At 38.8% G+C, this 24,707-nt stretch overlaps 1 protein-coding gene across 6 annotated transcripts in view; it reads right to left on the reverse strand.

Annotated features, from left to right (window-relative positions):
- The window catches only part of DNM3 (dynamin 3), a 571,744-nt gene that overhangs the window by 324,008 nt on the left and 223,029 nt on the right, over positions 1 to 24,707 (reverse strand). For all 6 annotated transcript variants that reach the window (XM_060133190.1, XM_060133198.1, XM_060133181.1 and 3 more), the window contains exons 11-12: positions 10,965 to 11,051; positions 6,142 to 6,212 (exon numbers count right to left, since the gene is read on the reverse strand). In XM_060133190.1, coding sequence (XP_059989173.1) covers positions 6,142 to 6,212; positions 10,965 to 11,051 — 158 coding nt within the window. The remainder of the gene's footprint in view (positions 1 to 6,141; positions 6,213 to 10,964; positions 11,052 to 24,707) is intronic.

Genomic DNA, 24,707 nt, shown 5'->3' on the forward strand with positions numbered 1-24,707 from the left:
AACAATAGAATAGGCTGAAGAGGTAAGCAAAAGACAGATTCTACAGGGCCTTGGAAACCACACTAGTGAGTTTACATTTTATTCTGAAAGTAATAGAATTCCAGAAGGAATGAAAAAGAACATGACAAGGGGCAAGGAGACCATTGTAGCAACCCACCCAAGAGAAGACTAACTTTAATAATAGCAATGATGATAGGAAGAAACAGAAAAAATTCCTAAAATATTATAGAGGTAGAATCATATGGACCTGTTAAAGATGGAAGAAAACAAAGGTGAGGGGAACAAGGAGTAAAGAATGACACTCAGGTTTCTGGTTTGAGCAACTGGGAGTTACCATCCACAGAGAGTGGGAACAATGGAGGAGGCATGAATTATAAAATCAGATGATGAGTTTAATTTGGGAATACTGGGTTGAGGCTTCCCTAGGATATACAAGTAGAGATTCCCAGTATGTAGCTGACTATGGTAACAGTCCAAGAAAAAGTTCTGGAATGGAGATCTAGATTTAGAGGCATCAAATAAAGCTGGTAACTGAAACCACTGTGGTGGGTAACACTATTGGACAGGGATAGTGCAGTGAGTGAGAAAAGAAAAGGGTCTACAGAAGAATACTGATAAAAAGAAGTTCTTAAGCCATGATCAGAGGATAAAGAGCTCCAAAATAAAAACGAGAAGAAGTGGCTAGAGCAGAAAGAGGAAAGCCAGGAGACAATGGAGAGTTATTTCAGCAAAGGGATAGGATAGGTCTCTTCAACAAGGAGTGGTTAATGATGTCAAACAAAGGACTCAGAGTTGTCCATTGAATTAACTGTTCGCTCCTGGCCGAAAGCAGTCTCAGTAGAGTGCTAGAAGTGTGGTAGAAACAAGGCTACGGTGAGCCAAAAAGTAAAAGAGAAGTGAGAAAGAAGAAAGAGGAGTACTGACTCTAAGTCAAACCCAAGAGGACTCAAAGGAATCAAGAAAATGGAGTCCCTCAGAGATGCAGATTCCACGGCAAACGTCAGAGCGTACCTCTCCCTCTACTACTATGTTTAGTTTGTAGAGGAGATTTGAAATTAAAAGAAACGTCAGTTGTGCTATGATGGAGGAATTACTAGAAAAATGGCAACATACACACTAAGGCAGTGGAAGAGAAAAGTCTATCCTTTATACTGTAGTGACAGAGCATTTAAAAAGCTGACTGTATATTCCTGAGCCCTGGGGTTTGTTTAGAAGGAGCTAACAGAGTTACCTCTTTTTTCTCTTCTTGAAGCCACCACTGTAGGTTACCACCAAGTTGTCAATAAAGTATAGCCTGCTAAAGGACCCAGAGCAATCAGCTGGATTCACCATATTCTAGAACTGTGCTGTCCAGTACAGTCGCTGGTAGCCAGAAGTGGCTGTTTAAATTAAAATTTTAATTAATTAAAATTTAATTTTCATTTCTTCTGCTTTACTAGCCACATTTCAGCTACTCAATAGTCACATGTAGCTAGTGGCTACTGTATTGGACAGCACAGGTTATAAAATATTTCCATCATCTCAGAAAGTTCTATTAGACAGCACTGCTCTGGGGTAAAGAATCTCTTTTAGAATGTTTTTTTATATTACCCCAAGATTATAAACAGTTGCTGAGAGTCCCAAGAGTGCAACTTATCACATGTAGGCTTGGCTCCATCCAATCAGATTGAAGCCAAAGGAAGAAGAAAACTACATGATGTCGACTGCCCCTGTAGGATCTTTAGTGAAGTCTCAAGCTAAATATTATGCAAGAAAACCCTACAGAACTTGGGGGCCTATAAAAGAAAGATGACTCATCTCCTAAGACTCATTTTAAGGATGAAGATAAAGTTCAAAACAACAGATTTGAGAATGAAAGAGAAAAGTGGAAGTCCACTTATTTTTAAAACAGTGCTTGAAACATTAGAATTTATAACTTATTTAAATAGATGATACTAACGAGGTCCTTGCAAGTTGCTCAAATCTATATTTCTACCAGTCCTGGTAGGAAACCAAGCATTTAATTCCTAAAGTAGCGTATAAGGATCTTGCTATAATCTAATACCTAAGTTTTAATTCCACAAGAGAGAGAACATTCTCATGTAAGAATAGGAACTAGATACACCATTGCAATGGAATATGATTATGTATTAGGGACACATAAAAAAAGAATGTAAAAAAAAAAAGAATGTAAAGGTAAAGACCAAGATTGTTTTGGAATTTGGTGCCAAGGTTCACATATACTGCCTTTAGTAAAATGGTAACAGAGACATTCCAGAGGATCAGGAAAGAGATATAATGAATGCTACCACCCTTAGAATTTTCATGGTGCTCACATAACAAGAACTGAAATCTGCACACTATCATTTCAACTGTGAGAAAACAGGTGGGGAGACCTACTCAGCAGATTGAAAAACAGACTCGGTCTGCTGTTTGTGGCATAGACATGTTATTCTAACGGTGTGTATCTGGAGCCCATGTTTCTTAAACCACTGGACTGCAAAAATCTTAGTAACTCAGAAGGCAAACTGTGCCCATGAAAATGGAGAAGAGCACAAGAATTTGAAAGTCCATTCCCCAAGGCATTCAGCTAACAAGCCTGCCTTTCTGTTCAGACAACAGGATTACTGAGAAAGAGAGGAAGTGAATGAAGAATAATTAATTGGAATAGCTCGTTTTCTTAAATAACAAAAACTAATTATGTTGTGTTAAGAAAAATAGAATGTTGGGGTTTTTTTAACCAGGAAAGAATGACAAATTAAAATCCTTAAGTCATGAGGAAAGTTGACATTTCCTTCTGAAATACAAAACTTTTAGGTTCAGAAACTATATTACAATTGAAAAACCAAGCCTTCAGAAATTAAATTCCAAAGCAAGTCTACAGCAGCGCTTACTTGGACACATTACACATGGTACATATTTTACGGTCCATGTTTAACAAATAACTGGGAGATGAAAAAAAAGTTTCACATATTCAACATGGCAGAATAAATTCTATAGCAAAAAGAAGAATTTTGAGTTGTTTTGAACACTACTCTGAGACATCACTTTCCATTAATCTAATTTTAGCAATTTGTATTCCTTTCTTTTTGGTAATTTTTAGAACAAAATGTCATCCCAGTTGAAAAACAAACTACATGTGTAAAATACTCTATACATCACCATCCTATAAATCTGAGGGGTGGTCCTCCTCTTTCGGTAAATCTCTAAAAATCTCATGAAACTAATGCTTACTTTCCTCAACTCTAGACTTTAATTTTCTATCTTCAGAACTTAAAAATACTTACATAATTGTCTTCAAATATGGCTTGACTTTTCTTCCTTGATGGAAACAGCATTCCTGCCAACTTCAAAATTTATAGCTACAACCATATTTTTTTAATTTTTAAAAGCACAAAAAATACCACAACTCCTCAAAGTGATTTTGTAATGAACATTTCTTCATCATCATAATTATCCCATGTCAAATTGAAATGCACTCCAACTCAGCATACAAACAGAAAGAACATTTACCTCTGAGTCTCAGTGCAAAATATTACATTTGGAGATAACATCAGCAACTAAAAAAGTCTTTCAGTGGCAATCATACTCCAGTCATTAAAAACGTCATAAATGAAGTAAAATGGTACATCTCGTAGAATCAAGTTCCCCTGTGTGTGTGTGTGTGTGTGTGTGTGTGTATAAGTGTGTACATATGGTACTTTCTCACTTTTACAGACTGCACCACAATTTTCAAAGGCACTTTCACATAACTTCATTAATTTGATCTTCCAACAATCCTGAAAAGTATACAAGACAGGGATTTTTTTATTATTCCATTTGACAGAGCAATAAACTGAGATACAGAGAGACTAAGTGGCCAAAACCCAAACCTCATCAGTGGCAAACCCTGGAAAAAGAATTCAGACTGTTGACTCCCAGACCAGTCCTTCAAAAGGAAGTTTAGGTGTGCAGTTTAAATTAGATGAGAAACGTGCAAAGTTGCTGGGTTTCTAAAGCAGTTTGAACAATGATTCTTTTTAGTCCCCTAGCATCATAAAGGTTCACAATCTATCTCACTGCTGGAAAAATGGGACTGTCACCTGGATTACAGAGAGACTGTACCAAAAGGCTGCAACTGAAGTATTTTCATTTGCAAAATTATACGCCTTTGAAAACCTAGTCAACCTAATACTTTAGTTCAACAGTTTCTGAGGTAGAAAATATTAAAATTTACTGGAGAACATAAACTCTGGACCATTTATCTTTAAAAATAAGTAAAAGGATAATCTAGGGGGAAAATGTTTCAAGCAGAGTATAGGGGTGAAATTTAAATTTAGTGCTGGTTAAAAAACATGTTCAAAACTTGAATCTTTCCATACTGATTATGATTTTTTTCTCTGTTTCCTCCTTGAATCAGGATACCATAACAGGACAGTGCTGCAATATCCTTTTCACTTTTAAGCTACGGTGTCAAGTTTATATCTGCATCTGCTACATTTTTACAAAAATCTAACTGGCATTTGTAACCAATAAAAGTCAACATGAAAGGCAGTATTCCTGGTTATTTCAAATGACTCAAGGATTTCTTTTTCTTTTAAATTCCTCAAAGAAGCAAGTGAAGTAAATGGAGAATACATCAGTTTAAATTTTTACCTGCATTTCTCTATAGTTTTCAATTATTAGGCAAGCTCCTAAAAGGCAATTTTTTTTTCCTTTTCTTTTTCTTTCCCCCATAGCAACTAGAGCAGAGCTCAGAACAGGCCACAAAGATTTCACTGACTACACAGAAAACCAGGTAGAAATTCTCAGGTCCACCCTTCCAGGCCTAGGGACAAGAAGACACATCAGAGTCTAGGTTTCTTGCCACTGGTGATTTTGCAGAGGGAAATGAGCAGAACAGATGATGAGAGCCATAGGGGCTAGAAGACAGGGGAGCAGGTCTGTGTGAAATGGCTGTGGAGTAAATCCCTATCTAGACGTTGGAGCGGGCAGTGCCGGCTAAAAAAGACAACTGTCTAAAGAAACATATTAATCACTGAGTTCTAACAATTTTACACATAAGTCACAGACAGAAAACAGTTGAAAAAACTAATGTACCAAAACCAAAAACTAGTGTACCACACAGTAGTAATAACTGCTGGATGCAAAATGTGTATACACTGTTCGTTAGGCTATGTTCAGAATGAGACAATTTTCTGTTGAATAACTGGGACTTTCCTCTCTAAAACATGCCTATAAATTCCTCAGGCCACTGTTTAGTTTAGATCACATGATCTAGATATCTGTTTCTTCTAAGTCAAAATGTAAAACTAAGTCAGGCTAGTTTTACATTTTCTTGTGTTTCATTTTTTATTTGTTCCTATTCTTGAATACATAGTAAAGTAACAGTACATAGGCCTCTTTACCTTATTTTCTATATAAAATAAACTATATTTTATATACTTGAGGTTTGAACCGCTTACATGCCACAGGTATATTTTAGAGTTAGAATCAAAATTCTTTAAAAGCAATAAAAAACTGATTCCACTAAAGGGCAGGAAAAAATGGTAAATTCAGGGTCTTGAAAATGTCACACAATAAATAACCAACCTTGAATACTTAAGCATAATGTTTACCTGACAATATCTGTGAATATAGCAACAGAATATTAGAATACAACAGAACACATGTATGATAGAATAGCAATATATAGACAAGCCTATATAAAGTATATATACTTCATAGAAAAGAGAATGTTCATCCAAAAAGATTACATCTAAGTTCACAAAGGACAGTTTTTTTAAAAAACAGGCCACTATAGTCTGATTTAGGGATGGCGAAATAGCTTGTATCCTGTGAATTGCACTTGATATTTCAAATTTATGTGAGAAATTGTTCCCTAACATATTTTAAATGTGCATCTGTTACTGCTTATCTATGGGAGCTCAAGTACAAACTGCAGATCATCATCCAAAAACAAGGAGTATCTGAGCTACATATGATTTCACATGCTGTACAATAAAGAAGCCAACTCCTTTATTCAGAGAAAATGGCCCCATGGCCACGAGGCTCAGATCTCCTCAGTAGGTTGACTCAGAGTTAATCCTGACACAGAATGCTGGGGTTGTTGTAGAAATTCACATGTGTATTTGAGACAAACCAGCAGGAGGAATGCATGTGACAATCAAGGATTTCACGTACTTTGCGAAGCCAATGAAATCTTCGTGGTTGGTGTTGATGTAGGAGACTTGGATGTCGATCAACAGCAGTACCTATAAGTCCAAGAGAATCACTTCAGTGAAAACCCATCTTAAATATTCTCAAACACTAAATTCAGTAATAGCCTACAAATCATTTATCTTTATTTAATTTTAAAAAGGATGCTTCAGTTAGAATGAAAAGTTGCATTAAATTTTTTCATTAGACTCTCATTTTTACTCTAAACTCAGAAACAAAAGATCTATGTGAAAAGTCTGAGTCCCACATGAAGACAACAGCATTATAGTTTATAAGCATGTACTTAACATGCTTACTTAACACAGAGCCAACTTAACACAGAACCTAGAATTATTCTATTCCTCTAAAACGTAGGTGTAATGTTCAAAAGGACACATGTATAAAAATACATGTGGCACGAAGGCCATGGAGGAGCTGCTTAGAGCTTCCTGCTCCTGTAGACATCATATGTTGTTAGCCACAAAATAGCAATATCACCTCTTGTTTTTCCTCTTTCTATCTCTTTAAGCTCCCTATAGGCAAGTAGAAGTATCTCATCAACCAACTCAAAAAGGCAATATACAAATAAAAAGCCTCCTTGAAATCAATAGGCTTCACTGAAGGTGAAATCTGAGTGCATCCAAGCATTTGTGGTAACAGTTCATTGGCACAGTCTATATAATGCCCCCCAGGAGGTGCGTCCTCAGGAAAGCCTTCCCTGATCCTCACCCCACACCCTCACCCAAGACCAAGTTGGATCATGCTATTACTCTCATATAGTCTATAAATCATGATAATATTTTTATGTATTATACCCTATGCTTTTTCTTTGTGGTGTTTATCACAAATGTAATTAATTATTTATATTATATTTTGTTTAATGTTTTGCTTCCCTGCAAGACTATAAGCTCCATGGAAGCAGAGATTATATTTATCTTGTTCACCACTTTATCCCCAGAACCTAGCATGATACACACAACAGGTGCCTGAGAAACATTTGTGGCTGTAAATTCTATGACTATCTACCAGTCTTGAAGAATAGTTTATTTTAAAGGGAGAAATTTATTCCCATATAATTAGTACATGGCCAAGTATTATTGTTTCTCACTCATTACCCAATGCTATGGTCTCTGAGGCTTTGCTTTTGTGGCTAATCTCAGTTGGTCATCCGACCAAATCTTGCTGTGAGCCCCGAGGAGCCCTACCGAAAAAAAGACTAAATCACCCCAAACCCATCCCCACTACCAACATAAAGCCAATGCCCAGGCACTAACTGGGTCAACAATATCATACTTGTATGAAAAACTTTCATATCATCAGATAATAGTTTTTTTTCTTCTCTTAATGAAGAAAACTGAAGAGTTAGGAGGAGTCATCACTATTAGATTATCTGTGGCATTGCCACTATTCTCCCTACAATAAATCCAGATTCTATTAAATTTTATACCCCAAATCCATTTGGCTAGGAGTTTGGATCAATAAACCATAATATTTAAGCACAAATTAGTAGTTGCCACCATAAAGAGCAAAATATCTACATAATTCTCAACATTGCCAAAGGTTGTCGTGAATATCTTGGACGTTCACACACATTAACTTGGACTGCAGTACGGGGGAAAAGTGGAAGAAAAATAACAACTATGGCTGCTCTCATTCATATTCCTGGAAACTGGGAGTCTGTTTTCATCCTAGGAAAAGAGCCAGGTCGCATGTGGGGGATGAAAAGGAAAAAAGTACATTTTTTCTCTTTTTTCGCTCTCTCTCACTGCCTTTCTCACCCACAGTTATTGAAAATTTAGTTGAAGAAATGTACAGCTACCCCTGGTAGCAGTTATCACCCACAAAGCCAACCATTTCAACATGTAATTACATGTATGGAAGCACCTGGAATAACAGCAGGCACACACCGAAGCTCAAAAAACCTTTGTTTTAGAAAAACGTTCAGAGAGATTTATGGTTTTTCATATTTTTAATTCTGAAGAATTTCCCCCCCACACAAAGTTTCCAGAGCAGAGGTTGGTAATAATTCCATTTTTTAAAAAAAAACTGCAAGAATACCTCAAAGCAGTACTGGCACAGAAGTCTAAGGAAATGGGTCACTCTCTGACCAGCGACTTCAGAAGTACCATATGGCCTAAAGCAGCACAGAGTTCAGAACTCAAATGTGAAATCTATGCAAACTGACATGTTCACGTTACCAAAAACATGCATGTTTTTACTATGCCACACAGGTCAATATTAGCAGTGGCAGGCACCAGCTTCTTCAGGCAGTTGATTAACTGTCAAACCAGGCTACCTGAGATGGTCACTTAGGAGAGAGATGCTCGCTCCCTCCCTTAACTCCCACTTGGGGAATGAAGTAATCACTACATCAGAGGTACAGATGGAAGACAGTCTCCCTTGAAATCAGAAAAGGCAATCCTTTCTCATGTCTACTATGTGTCATAGCTCTTTAGGAATACAAAAACAACTAAAATTAATGAAGAACTAAGAGCTATATCTGGATTACTTCATTTCATCCTCACAAAATACCTGTGAGTTAACTACCATTATTATTCCACTTTCAGATGAGGAAACTGAAGTGTAAAATTAATAAATAACTTGTTCATTTACACAGAAAGCAAATGATAGAGCTTGGATTCGAACTCAGGCAGTCTGAACCCAGAACACACAATTTTTTTTTTTTTAATAATTTTTTTCCTTATTTTTTTGGCTGCATCGGGTCTTAGTTGCAGCACATGGGATCTTCATTGAGGCACGTGGGATCTTTCATTACGGTGCGTGGAACCCACGTCCCCTGCATTGGAAGGCGGATTCTTTACCACTGGACCACCAGGAAGTCCCTGGAGCCCACAATCTTAATGACAATGAAAAATGTGAGTGTGTCATTTCAGTAAAACAAAAACTATGAAACATGAAGAAGTTAACTGATTTAGATATGAACACAAAGATAATTAAGATAAGAACTGTACAACTTTTTCCTCAATACTGTTTTTACACAGGATCCCTAAGAGTTAAGTAGAATGTATTATCATTTGAACTTCATAGAATAAAGACACAAATTAAAATGGTTATCTTAGTTACTTAAGGTCAGGAGTACAGTTGATAACAGAACTCGTTTTCTTGGTCCAGCAGGAGCCATGACATTAGGTGTGTGGGGGAACTTCTGGTCTCGGGTTGTATACCTGGACCCAGGCTTGACTTCACTGGCTCATGAGTTAACACTGATTTGTTTATCTCTACTAAGTCACAAAGCCTATTTTCTCCACTTTTGGCTATTGTGACTACTCCAAGAGTGAGAAAGTTGCGAAATAAGTGAAAACTATGAATAATCGTTAGTTGACTTTCAAAACGCGATGATAGGGCTTCCCTGGTGGCGCAGTGGTTGAGGGTCCGCCTGCCAATGCAGGGGACACGGGTTCATGCCCCGGTCCGGGAAGATCCCACATGCCGCGGAGTGGCTGGGCCCGTGAGCCACGGCCGCTGAGCCTGCGTGTCCGGAGCCTGTGCTCAGCAACGGGAGAGGCCACAACAGTGAGAGGCCCGCGTACCGCAAAAAAAAAAAAAAAAAAAAAACCACGCGATGATAAAAAGTAGCAGCAATGAATCCCAAAGCTCGAGCAGAGAGCAGCAGGTTGTTACCAGAGTCACTCACAAATATCCCAACCTGCCAGGCCTCCATCCCTCTGTCTCTTCGCTTTCTCCTTCCACGCCCACCCCAACCCTACAGCACCCTCTAACACATGTTGCATGTGTCTCTCTCCCCGTGGTTTGTCTCTACCTCTCTCTCTCCTATTCTGCCTTCCTCCTTTTCCCCAGTTCTTTCTCTACTTCTTTCCAATTCACCTAAGAACCACAAAATCTTGGAATTCTAACTTATAGAGGACTTCAGAGATCATATAGACCAACATTTCAACATTGTACATGAGGAAAAAACAGTCCTGAGAAGTGATTTGCTCAAGAACATGCTGTTACTCTGTGGTGAACACATGGCTTCAGTCCAGTGTCCTCTCCATGCTGTCACACTCGCAGCTGTGTCCTGTAACTGAAGAGCATCTGAAAACCTTTGTGTTTCCCATTATAATATTTTATAAGTAACTAAGAAAACATCCACCTAAATTTAAGAAGCTTTAATTATTTTCACGTAGTCCTTAACTTTTTTCAATGAATTATCCTCACTTGAAAATAATCGTTCATTCGTAGTTAGCCAAGATTCGAAGACAATTTCAAAGCCACTCCTTACAAACCATGTGTATTTACAAAATAGTTAGAAATGCTTAAAAGAGCTGTTCTTAAATGTTTTTATTTTTTTAGTCATAGGTTCCATGGATAAGCTGATGAATAGCTTTATCCATTCTCCTCAAGAAAAAAAATAAAAACACTAAACATTTTGCAAAACATTTCAGCAATTTATGAATATCCTGGTGCCCATCTGTGGGCCTGATCTTAAAGAAAATATGTGATATGTTTCCAGATTAGTGGTTTTCAAAGTGGGGTGTGTACATGCTAGGGGTACACATGATGATTCATGAAGTGTTGAAAAAAATAATGGAACTCCTATTACTGCTTTTTAAATGTTATCCTTCTAAGGTCTTTATATATGTTTATATTTTTAACATATGCAAGATGTTAGTATAGCAACACATGTATAAAATTCATAAATAAGTAAAAATAAACATATGTGGTGGTGTTCTCAGCTCTTTTTTTTTTCCATTCAGGGATACGCCAACTGTTGGAAACCAAACAATCCTGGAGAGGTCTTCCACTTCCCACAAGGACCCTGCCCACCAGGGAAGGCCTCTCCTCACCTGGTCCTTTGTCTTCCCTTCTCGCTCACGAATGTGGTTAGCAACAATCCTTTCCGTTTCCTCGCAGAGTCTGGGGAAGTTTGCCAGCTGTCAAGAAAAACAGATCTGAGTGTTAATACTCAAATATATACTGCCAAAAAAGAAACAAAAATAAGTTATGTTGTATTCCAGAAGACATGCATTACCATTCTGGAAGCAGAAATGAAATATCCTAAAGAAGAATGGCAGAGTGACAGAAAAGACTGCACAAACTACAATCAGAAGTTACTACGTTATCTGAGAAGAAGCACTTCAAAACCAGCAGAGAAATTCCCTGCAAAGAAAACAGAAAGCCAGATACCATCTAGCTCTATGCTGTACAGAGTTAGCACTTAATAAAGTTCAAAGATGAAGAAGACAGAAATGAGGATGAAAAGGAGGAAAATGACTAACATTTATAGAGTGCTTACCATGTTCCAGGTTGTGTGCTAAGCACCACATGAATTACCTCATTCGAAATTCACAACAATCATAAAAGACAGATCCGATTATTAACCCCATTTTACAGAGGAGGAAAGCAAAGTGCAGAGAGGTTAAGTAACTTGCCCCAGACTACACAGTTCAAAATCGGTGGGTCCAGGATTCCTACCCAAGCCCTCAGACTCCAGAGCTCCTGGTCTTGTCCATCACTCTTTGAGGATGATTCACATTCCATGAACCACAGAGACCATTTTTTAAAAATTCTACCCTAACAGATGTGTTTTTATATACATATTTTTGGCAAAACTGCAGAAATAATGCATGTCAATCACTTATCCCATCTCAATTATGCAGGTAATTGTCCAAAATTTAGTTTGCAAAAATGAATGAATTATAGTTGTTTTCAGTGTAAGGAAGAAAAGAAAAGGATGCTATCAATACAAGGATGTTCAAGGAAGCCTAACCTAAAAACGGGGCTTAGTCGGGTAAAGTCGGTTGTGGGGAGAATGGAGCTTACCAAGCACAGGAGAGGACAGGGACAATGAGTGGTCAAGGAAGTAAAGGAAGGTCAGTGCAGAGAGCAAGGGGATGGTCTTTAGGCAAAGCTAGAATGGTAAACAGGGGCTTGATCCTTGTAGACCTGTTAGGAATTTTGGCTTCTGAAGCAATTCAGACGGAAAATAAGGGGACTTGGACAGGGATGGCAGCAATAGAAAGGGAAAAAAGTGGGCAAATTCATGGTTTATGACAGGCAAAGATGAATTCCATTTATTATAAAAAGCACTTGCAAATTAATAAGATTAACACTAATATCTCACATAAAAACAGGCAAAAAACATGATTTAATTTAAAAAGAAATTTAATGGTCAATAAGAGATATTAAACTGCACAGAGTAATACAAAGAAAGATAATAACTACTATGTTGTCAAGTTACTATAATCATTTTTATAAGACTTAATGCAGGTGAAGGTGTACTGAGACTAGCACAGTTTAAACTTGCTGAAGGGACGTCAATGAGAATAATCTTTCTGTTAAGCAATTTGGCAATATGTTTCAAAAATTTTAAAGACACACACACGTCAGTCTAATTACTTCATGGAATTCTGAGCTAAAATAATAAGGAAATTCATCACAGCGTTACTTGTAATAGCAACAATAAGACAAATAGACATAACTCTATAAGCCACCTAAGTATCCAATGATGTTAAATAAATTAAGGTAGGTCCACCAATGGGATGTAATAAGCCATTCCAAATAATAGCTAATATTTGATATAATACTATCTAATTTATAAATAATATCTAATAACATGCTAAAGTGTCTATGACACTGGGTGAAGAAAATCAGGCTACTAAATATAAAATGTGATTACACACAAGCATATACACACACTCATAGTCACAGGCTACCATATACACTTGATACTCTTTGAGGATATAGCCAAAAACCTTAAAAACTCCAAAATTCTTGAGTAATACTGTAGCACATAATATTTCCCCTAACTTGTATGCTAGGCCTCCCTGAGATGTGACTGCTCCATGGTCATTGGAGTCACTGTGCGCACCTACTTTATAGCATGCATGATGCACATCAGTGTCTTAGCAAGACAACAAACTGCACTACTTCATGGAACCACTGTGATTACAAATCACATATAAATGTTAAATCACCTAATGCTGTAAGTCTGCTGTCTGTGCACAGAAAAGAATCTGCACAAATACTACAAAATGTTAATGGCAACAACCTCTTTGAATGATGGGCTTATGCATAATTTTACTTTTTTTCTATATACATGTCTGCATTTTCCAAATTTTTCCACAACGAACATACTTTTTTAAAAAAATTTATTTATTTTTGGCTACATTGGGTCGTTGTTGCTGTGCGCGGGCTTTCTCTAGTTGCGGCGAGAGGGGCCTACTCTTCGTTGTGGTGCACAGGCTTCTCATTGCAGTGGCTTCTCTTGTTGCGGAGCACGGGCCCTAGGCGCTCGGGCTTTGGTAGTTGTGGCACACGGGCTCAGTACTTGTGGCTCGCAGGCTCTAGAGCGCAGGCTCTATAGTTATGGCGCACGGGCTTAGTTGCTCTACGGCATGTGGGATCCTCCCGGGCCAGGGCTCTAACCCATGTCCCCTGCATTGGGAGGCGGATTCTTAACCACTGCGCCACCAGGGAAGTCCTAGAGTACTTTTATTATAACAACATCATTAGAGCATAGAAACCTGGCTGCCTTGGTCACCTCAAAATTCACAGCCCAGTGTCTGTTCATGAGATCACCAAACCATCACCCCCTTACTGAGACTCCTAGCTGAATCCTGAGATCTGTGATCATTTAGGTGCTTACTTCATGAATAACTTCAAGACACAAATGAAGCTTCCATTTTGAGTTTTGGAAACATTCTTCGGGGACAGTTCTATCATTCCAGAAGCCGTTTTATACTCTGAGAATACTGCAAGTTATTTTTTGTAAGGCCTATAAAAAGTCTCTAAGTATGGAAGGGATAGCTGATGAATACTTGTCCTTCTTCTTGACTAATGCAAAACTAGGTGGCACATCCGGCACAAACCACTAGCCTGCACTAGGCCACCAGAGCAATTGTTCCTCTTCTGCACTCAGAGAGTACCCCAAGCTATCATTGCATACTTGCTTTTGATGATAGCCACACTAACATAGAACCACACTCCTGCAGAGAAGTGACTACACAAGCAATAGCGGTCTACTAAATAGGATGGGGATGGCAACAGCATTTAGAAAATGGATTATAGCAGATTATTTCTGAAACACCAAAGAGTGGCAATATAAATATTTATTCAGAAACTAAATACTTGATAGCTGAAGGACCACAGACTAGTATGCAGACATCAATAAGTCAAGGAAAGGCCAAAATGATAAGAGCATCCCATGAAGTAGAAACATCTAAGAACCCTCCAATCTACTGCCCTTGGCAGGAGGATTGATTTTTTTGTGTGTACCTCCTGATCTTTCCAAGCTCAATTTCATCAGGAAAGGAACCCGCCAGAGCCATATTTTTGTATCTACAACTGAGAAAACTGGATGTAAATGAGCCTAAATTCTAAGTGGGATAAAATGGAAAGAGAATACACTAGAAGAACTGCCCTCAGAGAAATATTGAAGGGGACAGTAAGCAGGAAAGATCTAGGCATTACTGAAAGGCAGTAATTAAGCCAGTACAGTTTCTAATTGGTTGATCTTAAAAGGTTTGTAGGAGTGTAAAAAATGTTGTGGGAGTATAAAACTCAAAATGATGGTTTTAATTGCTGGCTCCCAAATGTAATGCTCCAGTCCCAATTCTTCATAATACATATAGGAAAAAGGCAAAAAAAAAAAGTCCTACTGACATTCAGAATGACTTCTGAGTAGGCTTTCTGCCACTCATTTCATTACCTCATTCAGCAGAGTCCCTGCTCAGTTTGCATGACATTCTACTTAGCTTTAACAGATACTCAGCTGATTGCTCACTTCAATTCCTTGCCTCTCTTCTACGTCTCTTACTTAAGGTGCAATCAGTTTTCTCAACCACTTAAATCATTATAATTTTCAATCTCTTTTGCTCTGGATGTTGAACTAAAAGCTTACCATTGTAAGAACACAATTTTTTTGTCAAAGTCATCAAAATTTTAATCATGTGTGCCAAAATAATATTGACCTAGAAATCACCATCATTAGATTTTTATTCTTCTATTAATTATTTAAATATTCTGCAAATTGATTTATACAGGCTCAAGGAATTAAGGCTTTGCTATTGGATATAATAATTTTATATTCTTAAATTTATTTCACATCAGTCATTCATTTAACAAACATTCTTTGGGCACCACTATAGGCCAGCTCTGAGCTCAGTTTATGTCAAAGCACCTGATATTGGAAACCTCACAGTCTTGAGTGGCAGGTTGACTATACAGATAAATTGTTATGCGAGAGAAATATTTCACAAAAATCAAGGAGAAACACAAAGAAGTAAGTGGCTAAACCTGCTCTGAGAAGGCCTCAGAAGATTTGATGCTTAAACAATGACAGCAAAGCTTCCAAAGTTGAACATCTATTAAATGATAAATTACTTCTAAATAGCTTATGTTAAAATTATGTTGAATATTCTTAAATAATAAGGAAGATTAAATGGAGTAATAATATACCTGTATTTAGGAATCAAAACGTTAAGTATATAATTCTAAGAGAAAACTTTATACTTGTTTTGAGACAAAGTAGCACCATCATTTTTTTAAATACAAAAACATGTTTTAATAAAATCCAATATTTTAAGTATTATTTAGGGTAGTGTTTAATTATTTTGATGGGACGTCAATATAAAAATTTAATTTTAAGCATGGAGCACATTTTTCCCTAGAGGAAAAAAAATCACTTGAAAGACATTTCTACTCAATAAAAATATACACTTACAAAATGTATTAACCATTGATTAATCCGATCATGAGAGCCATACTATTAGGTATCTCTTGGAACAGGCACAAGGCCAGGCAAGATTCTATACCTTCAAGAGTTACTAGTTCAATGCCTTAAGCAAAGACTCAGGTTCTTAGGTAACCATCTGTTCACAGTTCCGTTGCAAACACCACGGAGAAAATGAACTAAAACCAGAATAAAATTTCTTTTATGTGCATGACTTGAGTTGATGGTTTGGCTGACCTAAAGATATGGGCTCTATTTTGATCAAAATGCTATAAACCAACCACTGTTGGCCACGCACTACAAACTCAGTAGCCATAATGATTTCACTGCTTATAAAAGCATGCAATAATTTTATTCTATTTATGTGAATTAAAATCTGCCCTTAGGGCTTCCCTGGTGGCACAGTGGTTGGGAGTCTGCCTGCCGATGCAGGGGACACGAGTTCGTGCCCCGGTCCGGGAAGATCCCACATGCCGCAGAGCGGCTGGGCCCGTGAGCCATGGCCGCTGAGCCTGTACATCTGGAGCCTGTGCTCCGCAATGGGAGAGGCCACAGCAGTGAGAGGCCCGTGTACCGAGAGAAAAAAAAAAAAAAAAAAAAATCTGCCCTTAAAACCCCTAGTGATTTTTAATTTGTGTGTAGCATAATGGTGGATTTATTCAGGAGATGAGAGAATATTTATTTGGGCACAACACATTTGTTATGAAAAAAGGAAAAACAGAAGTATTCACATTTACAAAAGTGATCAAAAATGAGAAACAATTCTAGTAAAACAGGTCAAGAAACTTCACAAGCGTAAGTTGGAAAATTCTTTATTGAGAATTCTATATTTTAGGAGTGGCATATAGGAAGTCTAGGAAGATCTAAGTGAAGTTGGTAAAAAGGGGAAGGATGCCAGATCCCACCCGGGTGGCCTTGGGTAAAGTAGTCAGAGAGAAAGAAATACTGTTAGTCCTCCTTCTCCAAGTGGGCAAATCCCAAACCTCAAATATTTTCTACAAATGATGGGAGGAATGGTGAGCTCTGTGAAGGAAGAACATATATGGTAAGTTGATATGTTCTCCATTACATATCTGACCTTATTATTTCTTCTAAACAAAGAAATGAAGAGAATGTTAGTGTTATTTAGCAGATGATAAGGAATTAAAAGAAAAAGCCCAACCTTAAGTGAAATAAAGCTGAAAGGTAGTCAGAAGAGCCATAATCTCATTAAGTAATCAGAAAACATCCAAACAGGAGGGCAGGAGGGTGTTGGTGCTGGGTCAAAACAATACCTGAAGACAATAACCAGGTTTTCATCACCACTCTTTCCACATTTATCTCTGGTAAACATTATTAAGCAGTTAAAATGGAACAAGAAAAATCATGCAGAAAGTAAGAGGAAAAGCAGGGGCCAGGGTAAATTATAAATTAAGAATTAATTGCAAAGATCATGAATCCTTTAATGAAGTGTGAGATTAAAAGGTGAGATTACTATCTCTTGAATTTTAGTCAAGTCCCAGGACTGAATTTCATATAAAACCCAACAAATGATTCAAACTTTAATACTCAGCCTGATTTGAAACCTGAGTACCATGGCCCATTACATGAGGCATCTGCTGTATGAGTAGCACAGCACAGAGTGTTTGACTGGACAGCCAGCCATTAGAAGAGATGAAATGCAAATCTTTATGTACAGAGTGAAAACCAGAGCAGATCTATCCAGACCTAAAAGAAAATCCTATTTGAGCATGATGCTTTGTAGTTATTCTCTTTCATCCTACAAGCTTTCATGGAAGTTACTCAAATGTCTACTTTAGCCAAACGGAAAATCACCTGCCAAGTCAATGAGACATGATTCATGTATTCAATTATTCATTCAATAATTATTATTGAAAACCTGGATGTTCAGGGGTTATAAATAGAGTAATGAGCTTAACAAACCAAGTCCCTACTCTCATGGAGCTTACATTCTTCAAGTCCCTTTACTGTCCAACAATCACAGCAAAAATAAAAGACGTATGTAGTATAATTCATGTGGTCGTATGTGCCACAAAGAAAAACAAATTTGGTAAGTAGATGAAGAATGGTATGAGTGTGTGTGTGAGTGTGTGTGTGTGTGTGTGTGTGTGTGTGTGTGTGTGTGTGTGTGTTCGAAGGAAGCATGTGAAATTGCTGATAGAAAATAATAATTTTCTGTCAGAGAAAGACTCTGATTATGTGGCATTTGAGCAAAGACCTGAAAGAAGCTAGGATGTGACCCATGCAGACATCTCGAGGCAGAGCATTTCCAACACTGAGAATGAGAAATGCAAAGGCCCTGCACCACATCTCCTTGCCTGTGAAGAAACAAGGAAACCAGTGTAGCTGGAGTGGACTGTGGGGAGGGAGATGGGGAGGAGTTTAGAAATGAAAAGGAGCAAGATCATGCAGGGCCTTGAAAGCTGCGGTAAGGTCTTTGGATTCACTGCTTAGTTATGTGTATTCAGGGTCAGATATCTACTTACCTAACATGCCACAAAACTCAGCATTTCTTCTAACAGCACTTTTTAATGAAAAATCTTTCCCAGTATTTCTAATAACCAACTAATGTATCTTTTTTATTTCCTTGCAAAGCGTTTTTTCTTTTTTCTAAGCAGGGGGAAAAAAATCAATTAATTGGTATGATGGTGATCCAAGAATGTGGCTTCCCAAGAGGCCAATAAATGGCACAGTTGCTAAACTGTGGTTAAAAAAACAAGATGTTCCTCTCAGTGCTTCCTGCAAAAAAGCTCAGGACCCTGCAATGAAGCACTGGAGAAGAGGCAGTAGAGAAAAGCAGCTGAAAGATGATGCCCACCAGAAAAATTCCAAAGTTGAGATGTCCCTGGAGTGAAGCCAAATAGCTCATAAAACTCTAATGTCCCTGTCTTGTCCTCCAGTGCCCCAGAGACCAGTGAGAAAACATGCGAGAAGAAGTGCATTCCCCCAGGTTAGCTTTGTGCCTTGTTATCTGAACACACATAAATCCCATGTGTTTCACTGATGTTTATTTATGTGGCTTAAGGAAAAGAAACGTTAAGTATTTTACACATAAGAAATTCAACATGAGCAATTGTAAGTGAAATTATTGTTTTAAGTTTATATATATATATTCACATATATATATTCACATATGTATATTCACATATACATATTCTTATATATATATATATATATACATTTCAGATTGCCTGGAGCAGTCTTGGTTTACTCATACTATTCCAGTGAAAGTATTGATAGCTCCCCCTTTTAATCTCAAATCTGTGTTGGACAATAAATTATATGGTCACTTTATCTATGGGCTGTGTTCAAAAGGGGTCAAATAATTAAGTCCTGGCATACTCAACTTTAATTAGGATTATTTTGCTTTACAAAAGACTTGAATTAGACCAGTTTTAAAGTAAAAAAAAAATTGAAGGTAGACATAATAAGGCCAAATATCAAGAACATCAAATTGAGGAATAAGGAAAAGGATAGATACTTGAAAGAAAACCTGTCCAAATTTTATCATTTTAAAAGGAGTGACTAGAGGAAGTGGCAAGGTGGTAGAGTAGAAGGACATGAGCTCACCCCTTCTTAACAAAACACAACTAACTACTGAACAACCATTGACAAAAAAAAAAAGAAAAAAGCTGAAAACTACCAAAAAAGATATCCTACATCCAAAGACAAAGAAGAAGCCACAATGAGACAGTAGGAGGGGCACAATAGCGATAAAATCAAATTCCATACCCGCTGGGTGGGCGACCCACAAACTGGAAAATAATTATACCACAGAAGTTCTCCCACAGGAGTGAAAGTCCTGAGCCCCATGTCAGGCTTCCTAGCCTGGGGGTCTGGCAATGGGAGGAGAAGCCCCCAGAGAATCTGGCTTTGAAGGCCAGCAGGGTTTGATAACCGGAATTCCACAGGACTGGGGCAAACAGAAACTCCACTCTTGGAGGGTGCACACAAGGTCTCATGCGCACCAGGACCCAGGGAAAAAAGCAGTGACCTCATAAGAGACTGGGCCAGACCTACCTGCTAATATTGGAGGGTCTCCTACGGAGGTAGAGGGTGGCTGTGGCTCACTGCAGGGACAAAGACACCGGCAGCAGCAGTTCTGGTGAGTACTCATTGGTGTGAGCCCACTTGGAGGCTGCCACTTCCTCCCCAAGACCTATCCCCTCCCAACCATGCTGGGACGCCTCAGGCCAAACAACCAACAGGGCAGGAACACAGCCCCACCCATCAGCAGACAGGCTTCTTAAAGTCTTCCTGAGCACAGCCCTGCCCACCAGAGGGACAAGACCCAGCTCCACGCACCAGTGGGCAGGAACAAGCCCCTCCTATCAGGAAGCCTGCACAAGCCTCTTAGACAGCTTCATCCACCAGAGGGCAGACAGCAGAAGCAAGAAGAACTACCATCTTGCAGCCTGTGGAAAAGAAACTGCAATCACAGAAAGTTAGACAAAATGAGACGGCAGAGGAATATGTCCCAGATAAAGGAACAAGATAAAACCCCAGAAGAACAACCATGTGAAGTGGAGATAGGCAATCTACTGGAAAAAGAATTCAGAGTAATGATAGTGAAGATGATTCAAGATCTCAGAAAAAGAACTGGGGGGAGGGATAGATTGGGAGTTTGGGATTGACATGTACACACCACTATATTTAAAGTAGATAACCAACAAGGACCTACTGTATAGCACAGGAAACTCTGCTCAATATTCCACAATAACCTAAATGGGAAAAGAATTTGAAAAAGAATAGATACATATATATGTATAACTGAATCACTTTGCTGTACACCTGAAACTATACTCCAATATAAAATAAAAATTTTTTTTATAAAGGAGTGATTAAAATGTTATTTTTAAACCAAGTACAGATTTCTTTGCCATCAGGATAACTTTAAAATATCTAAATTATTAATAAGTATTTATAGAATGTCTCATGTAGGATTAGTCATGGGTTAGGTGTCAAAGATAAGATAAAAGACAGCTCTTTTTTGAAAGGAGCTTATCGTCAGCAAGAAGAGGCATTCACCTAAACAAATAAATTACAAACAAATTGCAGTGCAGTATCATAATTGTTATGATAGAAGTAAATACAGGGTTACAATTAAAGCACTAAGAAGGGAGTGAGGATGGAGACCAAGAAAGGGCTCACAGAGGCCCTTCAGGAAAAATGATGACTGAGCTATATCTTAAGGAGACTCTAAACAAACAAAACCACATGTACAAATATTAAAGGCACAAAAAATCTTTGTGAATAGTGCAAATCACTTAGAAGGGCTGAAGCAAGCAAAAAGTGACAACAGATGTAGCTGGAGAGTTATTCAGGGATCAGATGGTGAAAACTAAACACAATCACAAATGATTTGAACTTTCTTAAGGTATAAGGAACCACTGAATAATTTTGAGGGAACAGGCAAAAAATATGTGTGCGTATTTTAGAAGGGCCATTTTGACAACAGTGAGGAGGATGAATTTGAATATGACCAGTCTAGAAGCAGTAAGATCAGTTAGGAGGTCACTGTAGTAATTTAGTTTGCGGGGGGAAAAAAAAAACAAACTGTTTAGAGCCTTAAGTAAGAAGAGAAGGTAGTTGTACTAGACTAGAGTAGACAGTTTCAGTTAAGAAGCTTGAGCTGGTGGTATAGATTTGGGAATCAACAATGTTTTAAGTGATAGTTGAACTATGGGAGATATGATCTGCCAGGGAGAAAGGAGAGAGAAGAGAAGGAAACCAGGAGCAAGTTCTGGGGGACTCCAGTGTTTAGAGGCAGGCAAATGTGGATAAGCTCTTGAAGGAGACAGAAGAATCATGAGAAAGATGGAGGAGAATCCAAGAAAGAGAGGTGTCAGCTTCAAAAAGAGAGTGGAATTCAATATCGGGAATAAGTGTCCCTTCAATTTGGCAATCAAGTCTCTGGTTAACCTTTACCATAATTATTTCAATAGAGTGGTGGGTGGAAGCCAAACTTCAGAGGGTTAAGGAATTAACTGGAGATGAGACAGTAAAGATATAGCAAGCACAAACTACTTTTTTCCCCAAGAAGGTTGGCCATGATGAAAAGGAGAGGAATAGGACAGAAGACAGGTTTTTGTTACTTATAAGTCAGGAGAGACATAAATATATTTATACATTGACTTATTTTAAAATGTGACGGAGAAGGCAATGATTCAGGAAACAGAGGAATCCAGAGAGTAAGTTCCTTAAGTAGGTGAGAGTACAAGTAGAAGCCCAGCCCTGGTCAGGATTAATACTTCAACAGAGACAGAGAAGGATGGGCATGGCTGGGAATACACATAGGTTTGGGGGCTAGAAATTAATGTTCCCATTTATGGCCTCTATTCTCTCTGTGAAATCATTGCTGAAAGTGATGAGCAAAGCATCTTAAAAAGAGTGTTAAAAGTTTAACATCACTATGGTGGAGAACACTGCAAGTCACTAACTAATGAGATGCTGAAGACAATGGGTATATTATGTGGCACTAATCCACACAGATAGAGGGTTGTCTCCAAGCTCTTCAGCAACCTGGGGGAAAGGGAGATAAAACACAAATAGTAAATTCAACCAGCCTTAGAGTTTTAACAGGTGGCAAAGTTAATCCAAGAAGAATTAAAGTAACAGATCAGAAAGTTAAAGGTAAATGTACTGCTTGTCAATTTATTGCCTCTCAGCTCCAAATTCAACCTGCTTGCCCACTCTGTGAAAATAATCCTGGGCCCTCTAAGTATTTTTCCTTTGCTGGCTGGCACCAAGTGAAGTTTTGTCAGGAGAGGCGGGGCCTGGAGAGACACTGAGGGAGGAAAAGGCAGACTAAAGCAGGCTACTGCAGTACAAGGCAGCCACTGTCCCCACCTTGAACAGTTTGCAGCAGAGTGTCTCCAAGGAGACACCTCCCCATGGACACCCTTTCCCTCCCAGCACAGAGGGCAGATTTCACTGCAGCATGACACTACGGCAACTTTTCTGCCACCCAGTGAGCCACATCCAGGCCCACTTTAAGGAAGTCCCAGTCTTAGCCCTTGTCAGGGGCCCTCTTTCCTGCATGTTCCCCTAAAGGTGGTACCTTAGCATCTGCTCCTTACAGCTTCTACCCCTATATTCAGTTGTTCTCTTAACTTCTTACTAGCCAATCCCTCATTCCTCTAAGCCCATGTTATAGTTAATACATTTTAAAAAATTTTTATTTTATTTATTTATTTATTTTTGGCTATGTTGGGTCTTCACTGCTGCACGCAGGCTTTCTCTAGTTGCGGTGAGCGGGGGCTACTCTTCATTGCCGTGTGCGGACTTCTCATTGCGGTGGCTTCTCTCATTGTGGAGCATGGGCTCTAGGCATGGGGGCTTCAGTAGTTGTGGCACGCAGGCTCAGTAGTTGTGGCTCACGGGCTCTAGAGCACAGGCTCAGTAGTTGTAGCACACGAGCTTAGTTGCTCTGCGGCATGTGGGATCTTCCCGGACCAGGGATCGAACCCGTGTTCCCTGCATTGGCAGGTGGATTCTCAACCACTGTGCCACTGGGGTAGCCCTTAATACATTTTTATAGTAACTGTTCCCTGTTCAAACTGCTGTGTGGTTTCTCTCTTCTGGTTGGACCCAGACTGATACAATGGTCAGGAAATATAATAAAATCTGGAAGAGACAGGTAGCTAAGAAAAAAAAAAAAAAAGAAGCCAAAGGTCTGAAGGTCTCTTTGAGTTTAAAGACTGGTTATAGGGAGAGTAAAGGAGTGAGAGAGCTGGAAGGGTTGGACCCTGTGGCAGAATTTAGGTATAGAGAAGAACGGCTCTCTCCCTTCCTCCTCCCCAGCACCTTTCACACCTCACTCATAAAGTAGGAACTTCCACCAACATTTCTTCTCTCTTGAGAAAGTACTACAGGAGAAGCCCTTGTCATTTTCGTCACCTTGCAGGAAAGAAAAAAAAAAAAGAGAAGACAAAAGAAGACCTGTGAGCCCCTGACCTGTGTTGGCTCACAGCTCTCTGCTTCGTGGAGCAGGTGCACTCCATCCCTGCTCACTGTAGAGGCCCGTAGGTGTGAGGTTAGCCAAAAAACGCTGTGCTCCTTCTGGGTGCACATCTCACTCTCTCCGCCACTGTGGACTCTGAAGTTAATGGCTGGAAGAGGAAGTAATGGGAGATTCCCACTTCAGCAGGAAATCCCAGCCATGTTTTCCAATCTAGATTTATCAGCAGCAAAGCAGATACTAAATTTCAATTCTCCTTTAAGCTTTCCTACTAATTTTCCAACTGACTTAAAAGCTAAAAGAGGGTAGAAGGGGGTAATCAGTGCTCTGAAAACCCTAGATTTAGAGTTTTAAATTTCTGAAGAATCTTTTGGTAGAACATTTGTCCACCATGACAGGGACTGGAAGAGGTCACAAGGAGTGTGATGCTAGTGTGGAATGAATGGAGAACCACTGCAGTCAAAGATCTCCAAGAGCAGCAGCTGCTGGGTGTTGGACATGACCTCTACTGAAGTCATCCAAGTTGAAGGTGAATTTAGGATGGAGAAGAAAAATGTAAGCCAAGTTCTAAATATCTTGATGAATACAAGGCAGTGACCAGGACCTGATGGTGACAGTGAATAGAAGAGAGAAGGGTGGCAGAGCTGGTAACACCCGGGCCTTAATGGAAGACTTTTTATAGGAAGGTGAAGGAATAATGTTTGGAAGCCACAAATGGAGAAGTACACAAATGTCATGCCTGATCCAGGACCTAAGATTCTTTGAGTTTGGGCCAATAAATATCCTTCAGTGAAGGGAGCTGAAGGGTAAACAATAATCTCAGGGAGAAAGCTAGGTTTTATTCAAGGCAACATATAAAATGTTTTGAGAAGACAGTACAAATATACAACCACCACT

This window comes from Lagenorhynchus albirostris, chromosome 2 (genome assembly GCF_949774975.1).
Source record: "Lagenorhynchus albirostris chromosome 2, mLagAlb1.1, whole genome shotgun sequence".
In the NCBI taxonomy this organism is placed as follows: domain Eukaryota; kingdom Metazoa; phylum Chordata; class Mammalia; order Artiodactyla; family Delphinidae; genus Lagenorhynchus; species Lagenorhynchus albirostris.